Genomic DNA, 17,200 nt, shown 5'->3' with positions numbered 1-17,200 from the left:
GCATGCACAAGGCCCTGGGATCAATCCCCACACCAAAAGAAAAAAAAAAAAAAGCTTCACAGAGAATGGACTCTCTGAGCAGTTCTGAAGCTAGACAATGAAAGAGAATTAAAAAGCAGTCACAAATTACTAGGGAGACAAAGAACTTGAGATATAAACCAAATTTTACACATTCAAGAGTATGTGTCTGTATTTTTATTTTTTATTTATTTTATTTTTTATTGTCTGTATTTTTAAAGGGTATTTTTAATCTTGCTATTGCTTTTTAACCATCCCCTGCCAGAAACACATAGAAACTTACAACCACATGCCATATTTAGGATATAAGCTAAGTAAGATTTTTAAAACATCATAAATCATCATAAAAAACTTGAGTTCAATTTTACTAATTCAGATAGTTACATGCTCATAAATGCTATTTCCTACCCTTGTGAACTTGGAGCACATCTCCTCTGCTTCTTTTATCATATCTGCTCGAAGCATGTATTTTGCACATTTGGAATTGATGAATCTATCAGCTGTGTCCAAAGACTGGGCTTCATCCATCCACTTTGCAGCTTCCTTGAGATTACCTATATGCTGTAAGAGATTAAAGCAGTTAAACGTCATAGCTATGATCAAGAAAATACAGGTATAATATAAGCAGGAAAAATTATAAATTAGAAATTTGTCACCATTTCTGTATAATTTATCTATAAATCTAGATAATTATAATTCACATTTACCAAAAACTAAACAAAAATGACTAGCACTGATTACATAAAGCATGTAACATAAAACTTCTTAGAGAATTATTAAAGTATTTTTAAAAAGTATCAGGGTGCCCTAGAAGTTATTACTCTATAGAAACAACTCCAAATGTTCTTAAAATTGCTGAATCATCAACTATTCAAAAAACTTTAAACTTTACCTTGTAAATTTTTGCTTTCATATAGAATAATTCTATTAGAGTTGGAGTACTAGCAATTGCAGCATTGATATAATCCAGAGCCAAAGAATATTGCCCAAGTTTATCAAAGTGCTGTGCCAGGAAATACTGAACCCAGAGTAGAGTTGTCGGGGGCTCCTTCTCCCCATTCTCTGCAATCAAATAAATACTACATTATTGTGAGGAAGAATGTTAAGTAAAGCAAATCACATACTTCTCTCCCCTAATTCATAATAAAATTAGTAGGTATTATAATAAAGAGTAAAAACTCAGCAAAGTTACCAACTTCATCAAAAAGAGGTATGACTTCATCCCATAATGTTCAAAAGGTGTCAGACAGTCAAGTAGAGAAACAAAATTCTAGTTTGACAGCCTTCTAACCTCAGCCTCCCTCTTAAGAAACAGTGCATAGGGGTTATGGCTCGGGTAGAGCGCTCACCTACCACATGTAAGGTACTGGGTTCAATCCTCAGTAACACATTAAAAAAAAAAAAGAAAGAAAGTTATAAAAAAATTCTGAACATTAAAAAAAAAAAAAGAAATGGTACTGGGGAAAGAATAAAATATCAATCTCATTCTGTGAATTCTCAGGCTCAAAGCAAAATGCAACAAGTTCAGAAAAGTCAAAAAAGGTAACTTGTAGAAGAGACAACCACTGCAAGACTTCACCCAAACTGCCAGGGCTTAGTATTTTCTATGCTTTAACACCAAACGAGAAAAACACAAAATTGAAGGGTAGGCTTCACCAGAAGAGGATACACCCCTAACAAGGTGGAATATTCCTGCCATGTGACAAAAATATAACAAGCGAATACACAGCCTAGGCCCTCTATCAAAAGCTGTCAGATACCTACAATTAGCTGAGCTCTATCCTGCTCTACCCAGCATCCTATACCCTCAAGCTACAGAAGACCAGATAAAGAAGGTCTCAAAATGGATTTCAGAAGAGAAAATATATTAGTCTAACATGAGGTAAAAAGAGTATAATCATCCATACTACATGAGAACAAACAGAAGGTCTCCTAGTATACTTAACTAATAAAATGACAAGACAATAGAGCAAACACACTATTAAATTAATTAAAACACAAATAACAAAAGTAAACAGTCAAGCAATTATCCTGTTCCTCTTACATAAATGTATTTCAAGGGAACGTAATATATGATAAAATAAAATTATTTCTAGAATTCCAGGGTTGGGGGTGTACTTCAATGTAGAACCCCTGCCTAGCAAGCCTGAGGCCCTAAATTCAATCCCCAGCACTGCCACCCTGCCCAAAAAAAAAAAAAAAAAAAAAAAATCCAGCTAATAAATAAAGAAAAAATGACCAGAAGAATGAAATAAGGAATCTAGGCAATACTCTTCAATGGCTGCTAAAATCCTCAGGTCAGAGGTTCATCTGGAACCTTTTAGGCACATTAGGCTGACAAGTAATTCTGATCAATCTTAACATCAAAAGAGAGACAACCAGAATGCCTCATTACTCCCGATGTCATACATCAAGCACCAAAAACCACCTGTAAAGTATTCAAATAAAACTCGAATTCAAGCAAGCCTATAAATCTAACCATCTATATAACAAGAAATATGAATGGCAGTAAAATATATTAAATGATAACATAAGAAAGTCAACCAAATCTAGAATACAGGATATTCTATAAACAAATGACCTTTTAACAAAAGGCAATTTTTAAGGGGAGGGGAAATTATTACTCTATATTAAAAGAATTTAAGATTATAACTGAATGCAAAATGTAGACAGTAACTGGACCTAGACTCAATAAACCAATTATACAAAGATTTCCTTTTGCATAATGGAGGAAATCTGAATGTTAACTGGGTATTAGAGATTATGGTATGAAGTCAACTTTTTATGGTTTGTTTATGTATGTACTTACTTATTTATTTTTAAAGCCAATGTCTCTCTAGGGCTGGGGATGTAGCTCAGTGGTAAAACGCTTGCTAGCATGCATGAGGCCCTGAGTTGGATCTCCAGCACCACAAAAATAAATAAATAAAGACAAGATCTCTATTCATGGCCTAGGCTGGCCTGAATTCAAGATCCTTCTGCCTCAGCCTCCCAGGTCAGTAGGATTACGGATGCACCAACCTACACAGCTAATCCTGTGTTTTAAACAGACATAAGGTATTTATAGGTGCAACAATATGTGTGGAACAACTTGCTTTAAATATATTCAAAGAATAATGACATGAAAAAGTCACATAAAGAACCCAAACTAAAGTTATTTACCATTTATGTGACTGAAAACATGCTAGGGAGTTCTCTAAATTAAATTACTTTGATTTACAAATACCCCTAAAAAAGAGGGGAAAAAGGACATTATACATACTTAAAAGTAACACAAAGTAGAAAAAGTAGAGAATTTAGAGATTTGAGAAAACTATATTTCAATTAAACTGACTACATAATCTTGGACCTCTCAAGTCTGTTTCCTTGTGTTAAAATAGAACTAACTCTCATTCACAGGATTATGGAAAATTTAAATTAAATAAGATTGAAAGTACTCTCATTTCATTCATTCACTAATTCAAAAACTATTTAGTAAGTAGCTATTATGTACCACACACATAATAAACATAAAATGGTATTACTATGATTAAAAATGGACTGAAATGAGAAATTAAATTCCAATTCAATCTAATTTAAACTTACCATAAGGACTAAAAAAGTCACACGTTTTAAGAGAAGCTTCGTAATTAGTAACAAGTTCTTGGATTATAGAAACCTGTTAAAGAAACATTTTTAAAATTTATTTTATTGAGTATCAAGAGTACCATGCATGATTTATATATATGTACGCGTGTGTGTGTGTGTGTGTGTGTGTGTGTGTATATATATATATATATATATATATATATATTTCTTTTAGTTAAGGTATTTTTAATCACTAGATTAAATTCGATTTGGAGAATAATATACAGCTTATTCAGAACTACAAACTAACTGCTTCTTCCCCTTTCCCAATAAGACTTCAGGGAAAGGGTGAGAAAAAAGAAAATACACTGCTGTCTTTATGAAAAGTAAAACAGCAAACCTCAATAAATTCTCATCTCAAGAAGCAGTTTGAGGTTCTGAGGGTCAAATTATCACTATAACACCTACTTTGTGCCAACAAATACATTTGTATAATTTTATTAATTTGTTTACCTTTTAGCTTTCTGTCTTGTAAAGCTAAAGCCATCATATAAATATAAGAATTTTCTAAAATGTCACTCCTAGAAAAAAGTCAAGTGAAATGAAAATAAAAATGTCTAAAGTTCACTAGTAAGATTAGTACAGGCAATGGGGAAATAAGATATAAGATGGAACTTATGTATCAGTGGAGAAAATGTGAAACAAAAAAACAGGATGTGAGAAAACTAGATACACCATATTTTTAGTGAAACATCAAGGAATGAATGATCAAAGAGACGAAAGTGGTATAAAGTAGATACAGTCTTAAAAAAACACAAAGATTGCTTAATTTAAAAACATGGTTCTCATTGTTGACTTCACAGAAGTACATAATAGAACAGTGATCACTAGAGGCTGGGATGGGTAGAGGGGAGGGGGACAGAGGGAAAGTAAGTATCGTACTAAAATACAATTAGGAGGAATAAGTTATAATGTTGTACAGCAGAGTAAGGTAAAGCAAGGTGACTATAGTTCATGATCATTTATTATGTACTTTATAAAGAACTAGAGGAGTTCAAAATTTTCCAGCATAAAGAAATGATACATATTTAAGAGGTTGGAAATCAGGCTGGGGTTGTGGCTTACTGGTAGAGCACCTGCCTTGCACATGTTAGGCACTAGTTTCAATCCTCAGCACCACATAAAAAAATAAATAAACAAAATAAAGGTATTATGTCCATCTACAACTAAAAAAATAAACAAAAATAAATGAAGCTGGAAATCTTAACTGCCCTAATTGGTCGTTATACACTGTATGTTTATGTATACACACATATATATACATATGAAATTTTCCACATTATGCCACATAAATATGTGATTTTTACATAAACAAAATGAACAAATGAGAGCTTCATTTTATCATAATTTCTTTCACTAAAATTTGAAGATTAAATAACTCATGATTTGGAAATTCAAGGAAGTATTCTTAACTATTTCTGAAAGTGTCATCAAGATTTAGTATCACATACTAACTTGTTAGAGATGTACATTTTTGGACCACACCCAAGACTGACAGAATCAGAAACTTTGATTCGGTATAAACCATGTTTAATAAGCCCACTAGTTAATTCTGATCACAATAAAAAGCTTGACAACCACTAATAAAAATGTTACAAAGATTTTTATTAGAAAACAAAATTAAAGGTAATATCTTTTGCTGGGCATGGTGGCCCACGCCTGTAATCCTAGAGGCTCTAGAGGCTGAAACATGAGAATGTCGAGTTCAAAGCTAGCCTCAGAAACTTGGTGAGGCCCTAAGCAACATATCGAGACCCTGTCTCAAAACTAAAAATAAGAAAAAGGGCTGGGGATACAGCCCAGTGATTAAGCACTACTGGGTTCAATCCCCAGTACCAAAAAAAAAAAAAAAAAAAAGTAATATCTTTTAACCTATCATAATTACACCACCAATCTCACTTAGAATAAATATAACTTAAAAAACTTCTTACAAGCATAGAAATGTAATACTCAAGTTGTTCAACTTTTGGAGGCAATTATTTTTTTTCATGAATCTCCAGTGCCATCTACTGGCAGTTTGCAAAAACTGCACTCAGAACAGGTTTTATATATTATCTTCAGAGTAAAACATACTGTTAGTCAATTTTAATAATTAAAAAATACAACATTAAATAAAAAATTTTTAGAAATAAAATATATAATGAAGTTACACATAATATTTCATAAAGAAATATAAACACTACTGAATAAAACATATCAGTTTCAGAACTTCAAAGGATATAATTAACAAAAAAATCAAGATAATTGAAAGTTCACATAAATCTAAATAAAAAAACCTGAGTGCTGAACTTCTTGGTAATTAGGCATATTTCTCAAATCTCAAAGATTTATGTTATAGTCATTTCTAATCCAATAATTAAAATGTAGTTTTCCAATTAATTTCCCATGAACAGGAGTACTACTAAAGAATAAAAATCCACTTCATTCAAGTATTCTTACCATTTATAACTCAATTAGGTAGTATATAATATGGAAAAAATTATTATGTAATGGCTATTCTCGAAAATAGCACTTTGCTTCCAGAAAGGTCAATTCACTTAAATTAGGTTATGTAAGACCACAATAAAACTTGAAGCCTCAAGGGCTGGGTCTGTAGCTCAGAGGCAGAGCACTTGCCTAGCACGTGTGAGGCACCCAGTTCGATCCTCAGCACCACATAAAGGCATATTCATCTACAACTACCCGGAAAAAAAAAAAAAAACCTTAATGCCGCAAAATGGACAACTTAAATGATATCCCTGTTATGATCTGGATCTTAAAGTCCCCAGAAAGCTCATGTCTCAAAGGCTAAGGATGCTGCTGGGAGGTAGGGCATAGTTGAAGGAAGTTAGGTCAGTGGAGGTGTGTCCTTGAAGGTAATACTGGGTTCCCCATCCGTTTCTCTTTCTCTTTCCACACTGTTTGCCCTTGATATGAGTAGCTTTACTCTACCATGCACTCCCCAGCATGATATTTAGCCTTGCCACAGGGCCAACCAAACATGGATGGAAACTTCTGAAATCATGAGCCAAACCAAATCTTTCTTTCTTTTGTTTTTCTTGTCTATTTTGTGAAAACAGAAAACTAACACAATTCCCCATTTACAAACTGAAAAACTTCCCAAATTTGACCACATTCCCTTAATTGAAATATTTTCTTCTAACAGATATATGTGATAGAGAACTAAAGAAGCTTTATCCTTATTAAAATCTCACCTGGAAAAATACTATAGCTATTAAAGATCATTTCCTAAATGATTGAGCAGCTTTCCTTTTTTCTTTTCCTTGATGGGTGTGGTAATGGGGATTGAACCCAGGGGTACTCTACCACTGAGCTACACCCCCCTTCTAATTTTTTAATTTTGAGACACAATCTAAGTTGCCCAGGGTGGTTCAAACTTGTGATCATCCTGCCTCAGCCTCCCAAACTGCTAGGATATCACTGTGCCTTGCCAGCTTTCCTTTGTAAGCATTAAAAGACTTCTTTATTACCTTAGAGACAAAGTTCCAAAAAATCACATCTGATACACAATTTTTTTATACCACATATACAAATTACAAGTTTAAAGTATTACTGCAACATGAAGCCCACTGAAACTATCCTCTCTTTCTTCATCCAAATTAGAAAACTAAATACCAAATTGCTGGATTTATTTCTGCTTAATGCTCAATTAGTAGTGATAATTTTTGGCTTTGAAAGGGCTAGTTACAAAGGTAATCTGCTTAAGAACAACAACAATAAAGTGACAGTAACTACTTTCAGAAATGAGGTGTGAGGGCTGCAGGTGGTGACAGAGAAAGGGAATTACCATTTCTTGAACATTTCTGAATCAATCATTTAATATCATCTAATTAAAACACCCATCAACCCTTTATTATCTTTCCCAATTTTACGATTCAAGCAAGCAAGTGATGAAGTCAAGAATTCAAAACCTGGTATGATTCTAAAGCAAGGCTCTCTGCACTACACCAGAATTTCTCTGAGTGTAATGCAATATGGTAGAATACAATATGATTATCATTATCTCACTAACTGCTATGTTATGCATACAGTTTGATGTGTCGCTCAAAACTTCATGTAAAAATTAATTATACTAATCACTGGCCTAGTTTTTGACATTTTATTATTCACAATTACTGCAAATTTACGAATTATGAGTCAAAGCTAAATGAACAGATAAGAGGCTTAAATAAAATATTTTCTCTATCCAACTTTAAAAAATTTTAACTACAGGGCTAGGGGTGTAGCTCAGTGGTAGAGGTCTGGCTTAGCATGCAAGAAGCCCTGAGTTCAATTCTCAGCATCACAAAAAAAAAAAAAAAAAAAAAAATAGAAAAGACTATAATAAAGTTTTAGACCTTAGTTAATAAAAAAAAAAGCTTGAAAATAAAAAGTAGAATTTGTCTTCTAATAATGTTTCCAATTCACAACTAAGACTAAAGTGCCTATTTTCTAATTTAGAAAGTGGAAAAGTACTTTATTCAAGAACTAGCTAAAATTATACTTATTAAATGTAGCTTTTTTGTTAAAATTAGTCATTTGTACTCTTATTGATCAAATGGCATTTTACTGTCACTCTTAATTCTATTATCCATGCTCTAACTTTAAAAGCACACATTACAAACTGAAAAATCTATAATAACTATAAAATAACAGACAATGAAGCATGGAACAGTCAAACACAAACTTCTAGTAATAATGTCAAATTTTAAATCCTATTAGAAAAATATCCCCATTTAAAAATAACCTTTGTAATAATCTTAGTTTTTACAAAGCTTTTACTTTCTCAGAATATCAGATTAACATTTCCTTTGATATTACTTATATACTGTATACATAGAATTTTCAATACATCTACTATTAGACTAAATGTGAATAACATTACTAGAATAGAAAGAATAACTAAAATATAGCATAATACATAGAAACCATCCTATGATTAGTAAAAACACATTATAAAAACTGAATACCAAATTTTACCTTTTCTGTATTACAGTATAAAGATTTCAAAGTAGTAAACAAGGGTGGGCAGCCTTTACTGAAGTTCGCCCTCAGGAACTTATCCATTAGTTCTCTAAATTTTTCACCTAAAAATAAAACATACTTTGTTATATTTGATTGATGTAATCAACTCTTTAAATGATTTTACAAATAAAAATAAAGCTTCCTCAGAAACACTGTTCCCCTGGTTCAATTTTAAAGCCCAAAAAGTCAGCATTATTTTTGCTACATCAAAAGCTTAACATCAATACTTCAGTTGGCAACTATATTTTCCCTGGATCTAAGTTCAAAATAATCAAGGAATACTTCAAAGATGAGTAAACAAAAGGCTTATGCAGTTTCAAGTAGAGAATAAACACAATCTACTAATCATCCTAAATATAATCACAATGGCAACTCTATTTTCTGAGAAGCATATACTGTCTACTGTCTACTGCTCAAAAACCTGCAAATAATATCTAAAGCATTCTGCAGCAGATAACCAGAACAATATTCAAGTAGAAGCCAAAATTCTTTCTAGACACTATAAAGTATTTACAAATGTTCTCCCAAATCATGACGGTGATTAGCGTCAATATTTATCCAATCCACAATCACATGTCAAGCACCTACCATATACCAAGCACTCTTTCAGGTACAAGTGATACAGCAAAGATTTTAAATTTTTTTAAGAAATAGAACTTATTCTAGCATGAAACTGACAATAAAAGAACGATAAATATATGTTTAGACTGAGCTCTGAGGCATTCAAACATAAGAATTAAAATAAATACCCTATTTGTAACATCAAGTAAATAATTGCCCTAATTACTGATAAAACCTATCAAAAAATTTTGGTGTCACTTTTTGAAAATATTAAAAGAATTTTAATTATAAATACAAATATATACAAACATGACAGTAAAAATCAATATAAAATGACACGGATTTACTCAATCATTTAAAAACCACATCATGAATGATCTATAATTAAAGACTACTGAAAAAAAAATCTCCTAAGTTTCTTTATAAGTCACAACACTGTACAACAAAACTTTAACTTACAGTAGTTATTCTGTTGTTATTTTGTTGAATTTGACTGAAGAAAACATGCATACCTAGTATAATTAGATGCCATAAAAATTTGAAAGAAAAATTTAATTCTATTATAAAGATTATTTTCAGATAACTTCTACTCTAGTTAGCTCATTCACAAAATACTAGTCTTTTAAAGACCACAAAACATCAAGAAAATACAAACATTTGCCCTAAGCTAAATCTACATCATTACTTTCTTAAAAACCAAGAGTAGTTTCAGAGATCAAATCCTTCCAACACCTCCTCTGGTACAAAGACAAAGTTAATATTATGACAAATAGTACGAAATGCTATCGCTTAGAAGAATGTTTTTCTCTCCTTATTTTGTGTATTATGAACAAATAATTTGTTCACTAAAATCTTCAGTTTCTTTTCTGCAAAATGTCTTTTTTTTTCTTTTTGTACAAAAAAAAAAAAAAAAAAAAAAAAAAAAAAAAAAAAGCTTTCCCCTAAAACAAATTATCTCCTTTCTTCCTAGTTATTCTGTAATAATTCTTTAGTACCTCCTTAGTTTTACTTTAGGGAGAACAGATCATTAACCATTACATGCCTGTATATCATTACATTTCACACAACAGTTTATTTGACTGCACAGGTACTATGTTTAATTCTCTAGATTTGTAGCATAGACCCACATAAAAATTGATGCCCCCAAAACCATTGCCCAAATAGTTAGCACAGACAGCAAGATCAGGCTGTGTGATTCACTGGAAATTTATTTCTAAACAATGGAGCAAAATTTAATGAATATTCTATGTTTCAAACTCTGGATCATTACCTTCCCTCTCTCTACCCCTCAGTCACTGAAGAATAATAGAACATGATGAATTAAACTAGCTATTTTGAAAAGTGGCTTTATCCCTACATTATTTTCACAGAATTTAATACTGGCAAGTATAGAATAATTTCCCAGGATTTCTGCTATGTTTACTGCGGAAAGCCCTAATCAAAACTTTCACCTTAACCAGGCATGGTGGTATGCACCTATAGTTCCAGCTAGAGAAGCTGATATGAGATAATCACTAAACCTAGGAGATCGAGTCCAGTCTAGGCAACAAAACTAGAGCCAATCTCAAAAAACAAACAAACAAACAAACAAACAAACAAAAACAATCTTGTGTTCTCAAGTTCCAAATGTTTTTGAAAAAAAACTTACTGCTTCTTGCTGCCTTTGATAATGTCAAAATGCCTTTATTACTATACATAAAAATATTACTACTGTCATGTGTAACTAATTAAAACAAATTTTTTAAAAACTGAAAAAAAATTGTTAAATGGGCAAAAAAAATTCACGAAATACCCAGTTTGGGCAGATATAATTATACATTTGCATAATTATACCTACATCTATATATCTATTTATATACATATATGTAGATTTACCACAGCTTTGTAAATATGTATATTTTCAGAACCTCATAGTGATATTCATGCTGAAAGTGATGCCATCATTTCTCTTAACTAAACCCTAAATCTTATAAAATATACTTCTAATATTTCAAAGAAAAAATGTCTCAAGAGTGTCAACAGTGGTTTCACTTTAACCTAAACAGCACTTTATAATTAATAGTTGGTTCTAGGATCTTTGAATAAAAATATATTTCCTACAATGTACTGCCATTTACTGAGAGCTTTTAACAAATTCTCTGAAGTGGAAATAAATCTTCGCAGTGTAAATTTGAAGCCCCATGTTTCAAATAGGAAAATAAAACAAAGAAGTCTTCCTTGTAAACTTAGAGCTAAATAAAGGGTTTTTTTTTTCTTAAGAGGCACATGAATGTATTTTAAAGTTCCTGACTAAAAGAATATTAAGAATAATAACAGGAGAAGCCAGATTCAAAAGGCCATATGGTATGATTCCATTTACATGGAATGTCAAAAACAGAAAAATCCACAGGTACCAGAAAGTACATTAGTTATTGCCAGAGAGTGAGGGGGGATGACTATAATTTTTAATGGGTAAGTGGCTTCTTTTGCTGTGATGAAAACTTCTGAAACCACATAGTGATGATGATTATACCATCTTATGAATACACAAAAACAATGTTACATTTTGAAAAGGTAAATTGTGTGGCATCTGAATCATATTTCAAAAAGTTATTTTTTAAAAAGGTAGAGGAAAGGGAATAGAAGGACAAGATATAGAAATGTGAGCCTAAGCAACTTCCATGAAAAAATTTAAGAAAATGCTTCTATCTGCATAGTATATTCCCATCTCAGAAATTCACATGAATGTACTTAAAAGTTCGGAACAGTCCTACAGAAACCTGACTGCTGAGTTTGATTCAGAGTTGCCCAAACTTAAACTGAAGAATATCCCAGCACATTAGTAACCTCCCCAGGGCTACCAACTTTACCCACTTAGACTCAACGTTCCTAGGAAAATCTGCTTTCAGTATTCTACAAAACCAAAATACAAAAAGGGGGACAATATGAGTACTATTCATCATCTGTGAAAATGCACTAGTGGAAAATGATTTTTTTTAATAAGTCCTATTTCCTATCTAATTCAATATGTTTCTAAGAGGTATTTTAGATACTTTCCAATTGAGTAGACAAAAAAATTAATTTTCATGAATCTTTTGATAAAAATAAAATTATAACCCAATTAAACAAATCAATCTACTATAAATGATAATTCATTAGAAAATATACTCTACCAACTACCAGCACCCCAAAACAGTGATTTTTTTAAAGTTGTATTATCTTTCTAGAGTTTGATTTGCACCAAAAATCAAAAAGCCAAAAGTCTCCACTCTAACTAAAGTGCTTATATAAAAACAAAGACTTTAACAAAAGCACAATCCATTAAATAAAATCATCAAAGATGAGCTAATATATCCTCTACCTCCCAAACAGCCCAAAAGTAAATGCAAGCTCAACTACATGCAATTATTTCTGTTCAAGATCCTGAATATATACTATTGTGTGATAAAAGCAAGTCATAGACTACATACCTTAGTACTCCAACTCACATAAAATGAGAAATCAATTCACATAAAGTACAACATTCTTGTTTTTAAGGATATAAAATACATGGAACCCTATAAATAACATGACAATTTTCAAAGTCATGGTAATAAGCAAAATTCAGGAAAATGGTTAACTCTGAAAAGAGAAATCTTCAAAAGAACGGTGATATTCTCATAAACACTGATGGGCACAAAGAGCTTACAATTCTTTCTTTGAATATATGCTTATTAGAAAACTTCAAAATTTTACCAGTTAAACCATAATATCACATAATCTGTCATCAATTCTAGAGAATTTCATGGTGTTTTATTAAGTCACATAAGAAAAACAGTTTGGGGGGCTGGAGTTGTGGCTCAGCAGTAGAGCACACACCTAGCATGTGCGAGGCACTGGGTTCAAGCCTCAGCACCACCTAAAAATAAATAAATAAAATAAAGGTTTAAAAAAAAAACAGTTTTGTAGAGATAACTTCAGATACTTAAAACATGTAGCTACACACTGAAGTATAGCATTCTTATTAACATATGCATAATAAAATTCATAACTGATTATTCCCATTCATGAGATTGGTACAGACATAAATTGTATATCAGAAAAAAGGTTTTTAAAAAATGAATGGTGTTGAGTATTTTTGACAAATAATTATTAATGTTACAAAAGATATCCTAATATTACCTGGGATGAGATTCAAAGGTAATCTTCTAGGTGATATTGCTCTGGGGTGTTGTTTACTAATTTCTTCATAAATCTGAAGCCTTTCTTCCCAAGTGCCTATAAGTAAATATGTATGAGATTTATTTCAACATAATTCTTACCTACAATAAAATACCTAACAAACTTTTTAAATAATGTTATACAAGTGTGTTATCAATATTACACCTGCTCTCAATTTTGTCAAGAATGATATTTAAAACTCTTTGGTGCTGAAACACTATAATCAGTAAATCACCATTTTAAACCCAATCTCTGGAGAAAACCAACACTTGTTTCATCACAACAGATTAGCCTACATCTACTTCAAATTGCATACATTCAAATCATACAAAGATAAGTTGTACTATTCTTATATTCCTTAGCATCTAATCCATAAAAAGAAAGCTTTTAGGGCTAGGGATATGGCTCAAGCAGTAACGCACTCGCCTGGTATGCGCGGGGCGCTGGGTTCGATCCTCAGCACCACATAAAAATAAAATAAATATGTTGTGTCCACCGAAAACTAAAATATAAATATTAAAAAATTCTCTCTCTCTTTAAAAAAAAAGAAAGCTTTTATAACACATCCTTTAAAACATATCTTAGGCAAACACTCTAAACCTATGAAGACTAAATACATCTCCCTAAAAGTAACTAACAACTAGTTTGATTAGGCTTAAAAAAACAAAATTTTTAGGATCATAGTCATGAATGTTTATAGTTTAAAAGATGAGTAAATTTCCACGGTTGCTTTGACACTTAAAATCTTCAATGAAACTCCATTATAAAGAACCCATTATCCAGAAAAGTGGCAACTATTTCTCCCTGATATAAAACATACTTCTTAGAGAAACTGTATTCCCTCCAAAGAATCATCTAATTTTATAGTACCACATAGAAGATCTATGTCAACTATGTATTATTGTGCAACAGCAATATCCAGAGTAAAACCTAAGTATCTGTCATTATCTTAAAACAATACCTTGCATAATTTACAAAGGGAGATTATTTTATACAAGCAATAAGACAACTTACAGAATCTTAAGAAAAAGCAAACAAACCTCTTTTAAACCTAAGATTTTAATCCAGACCACAGAAATCTAAGAATAAACCTTGTGCTAGCAAATAATTATCTTCACAGTAAAGGCAGTGTTAAATATCAAGAAAAACATCTTGCCGGTCATGGTGCCACATGCCTGTAATCCCAAAAGCTCAGGAGGCTGAGGCAGGAGGATCTCAAGTTCAAAACCAGTCCCAGCAAAAGTGAGGTGCTAAGCAACTCAGTGAGACCCTGTCTCTAAATAAAATACAAAATAGGGATGGGGATGTGGCTCAGTGGTCCAGTGCCCATGAGTTCAAATTTTTAAAAAAGACAAAGAAAAACACCTCACTTTGAGAGATAATATTTGACTTTGTGTAGACTCATTCCTTCCCTCAGTAATTTGTTTGGAGCTCCATTATGGTTGAATTTTTAAAAGTAGAATAACTGAAAACTAATTTTTCACGTTCTATTAACAATTTTGAGATTTCACAAAATATTAAGGATCCTCATACTAAAACTCACAATAAAGGTTATTGGGTATTTTTTAAAAGTAGTTATAGTTATTCCTAATTTAGAGAATAATAAGCTGTATTTTAAAAAAAAATTTCTCCACTATTCCTGATAAAACAAGTCTTATAAAAGTAGTTAAATTAAGACGATGAGGCTAAGGATGTAGCTCAGTTGGTAGAGTGCTTGCCCAGCATGCACAAGACCCTGGGTTCAATTCCCAGCACCACCACAAAAAGAAAAAAAAAAAAGTTTAGCTAAGACATATTTGGGCTGGGGATGTGGCTCAAGTGGTAGTGCGCTCGCCTAGCGTGCCATGAGGCACTGGGTTCAATTCTCAGCACCACATAAATGTGAAATAAAGATACTGTATCCACCTAAAAACTAAAGAAATAAATATTAAAAAAAAAAAAAAAAAAAGACAATGAGACCATTTCAATGCCCTATTTGAAGTCACAAGTTGGAGCTCCAGACCTTGCCATAGTGCAATCAGTTTTGTAATCAATACATTTTATAGTAACCAAAGATCTTGATATAGAAACATGTGCATTTATTTTACTGCATTTAAATATTTTTCCATTAATTACAGTGTCAGGAACTAGTAGTTAAAAGAAAAACGACAGGAATTTCATATTTCTAACCTTCAGACATAATTTTTACCTTGTTTTTTTTTCCAGATTATGGATCTAATAATATTTCAATTCTAGCAACTTCTCTAAAGACAACTATTAAAGGAAATAAAGTTTCATAATTATTTCAGACATGTATTTATCTATAAGCAAATATAATTTTAGAAATAGGAATTGCTGGGGCTGAAGTTGTGGCTCAGCGGTACAGCGCTCACCTAGCATGTGAGAGGCCTTGGTTTCGATCCTCAGCACCACATAAAAATAAATAAATAAAATAAAGGTATTGTGTCCTTGAAATTCAAATGGTCTCATTGTCTTAATTTAACTACATTTATAAGACTTATTATATCAGGAATAGTTGAGAATAAAAATTCTTTAAAATATGGCTTATTATTCTCTAGATTAGGAATAAATATGACAACTACTTTTTTAAAAAAATTACCTAATAACCTTTATTGGGCGGGCACGGTACTGGTGATTGAACCCAGGAAAGTTTTAATACTGCCCTACATTTCCAGCCTTTTTATGTTGATACAGGGGCTAAGCTGCTGAAGCTAACATCAAACTTGTGAACCTCCTGCTTCAGTCTCCAGAGTCACTGGGATTGCAGGCATGTACCACTGCACTCAGCTAGGAAAATACATTTCATACTCTCAGCAAGATTTCTTTGGCCCACTTCTCAAATTTAAAAGTGGAGGGTAACAAAACTCTAATGATTTTGAAGTATTAAGTAATTATGACTTTTCCCAGAAAGAGAATACCCATTTTCTTTTCCATCCATCTAGTTAGTATTAATTAATAAGATTTTTAAAAGATATTTTTAGTTATATATGGACCCAATATCTTTATTTTATTTTTTTTATGTGGTGCTGTGGATCAAGCCCAGTGCCTCATATGTGCGAGGCAAGCACTTTGCTACTGAGCCACAACCCCAACCCTAATTAGTAAGATTTTAAAGGGAACCTAAAATTATCTATAAGCATTATCATTTAAGTGTAAATATTCGAGTTAGTTTTTACCTCCACATTTAACCTATAATTTTAACAAATGGAAAAACAATGCTGATGTTGAAATAATTTGTCCTTTACATCTTATACTTCAAACACTAATTAAGAAATGGTAGAAGAGAAAAATCATTACATACTAGGTTGAAGAGCTTTTTCCAAACCTTCATAATAATACCAGTTTTCAGCATTCCGGTCGATCAAGTTTTTGAATACTTCACTAGCATCTTTTAATCTTCCCAATTTCAACAGAATTTCCCCTAAAATTAAAGTCACATTCATTTTACTTAAACTTTAATGTTTAAACTTTTCTGATGCCATTTTCTAAGCATTCACTATTAGTGAATAGATTTAGTTAAAAAAAAAATCTTTGCATCACATACGTTTTTATATGTGCTTTAAATAAAGATCCTCTAACAGCAAAATTAGGTTGGCAAATAATTCTCATGAAATATGTCTACCTTCACAATGCAAGATTTAAATGTATCTTTCCTGCTCAGTTCATATATTAAACAATTCTCCATTCAATTCTTAGTTTCCTTTCTAGGTCACTAAAATTGGAAATGTTAATTTAGTAAAATTATAACACTACACACTTCATAGCAACAAACCACATAAGCCAAGTCCATATGCAAGTCACCTCTAAGGTT

At 31.8% G+C, this 17,200-nt stretch overlaps 1 protein-coding gene across 3 annotated transcripts in view; it reads right to left on the bottom strand.

Annotated features, from left to right (window-relative positions):
- Naa16 (N-alpha-acetyltransferase 16, NatA auxiliary subunit) overlaps nt 1-17,200 on the bottom strand; it is a 58,293-nt gene that overhangs the window by 20,316 nt on the left and 20,777 nt on the right. For 2 of the 3 annotated variants that reach the window (XR_013092855.1, XM_076871922.1), the window contains exons 7-12: nt 16,691-16,810; nt 13,351-13,446; nt 8,605-8,711; nt 3,604-3,676; nt 911-1,080; nt 427-579 (exon numbers count right to left, since the gene is read on the bottom strand). Coding sequence is in view for 2 of the 3 variants with exons in the window: in XM_076871922.1 (XP_076728037.1) it covers nt 427-579; nt 911-1,080; nt 3,604-3,676; nt 8,605-8,711; nt 13,351-13,446; nt 16,691-16,810 (719 nt within the window). In the remaining variant the exon portion in view is untranslated. Of the gene's footprint in view, nt 1-426; nt 580-910; nt 1,081-3,603; nt 3,677-8,604; nt 8,712-13,350; nt 13,447-16,690; nt 16,811-17,200 lie in introns of those variants that run through there. The other variant, XM_076871924.1, reaches the window with a different exon arrangement.

Source organism: Callospermophilus lateralis, chromosome 12 (assembly GCF_048772815.1).
Source record: "Callospermophilus lateralis isolate mCalLat2 chromosome 12, mCalLat2.hap1, whole genome shotgun sequence".
NCBI classification, from domain to species: Eukaryota; Metazoa; Chordata; class Mammalia; order Rodentia; family Sciuridae; genus Callospermophilus; species Callospermophilus lateralis.
The sequence above is the reverse complement of the archived record's forward strand: the minus strand, read 5'-3'. Positions and strand labels throughout refer to the sequence as shown.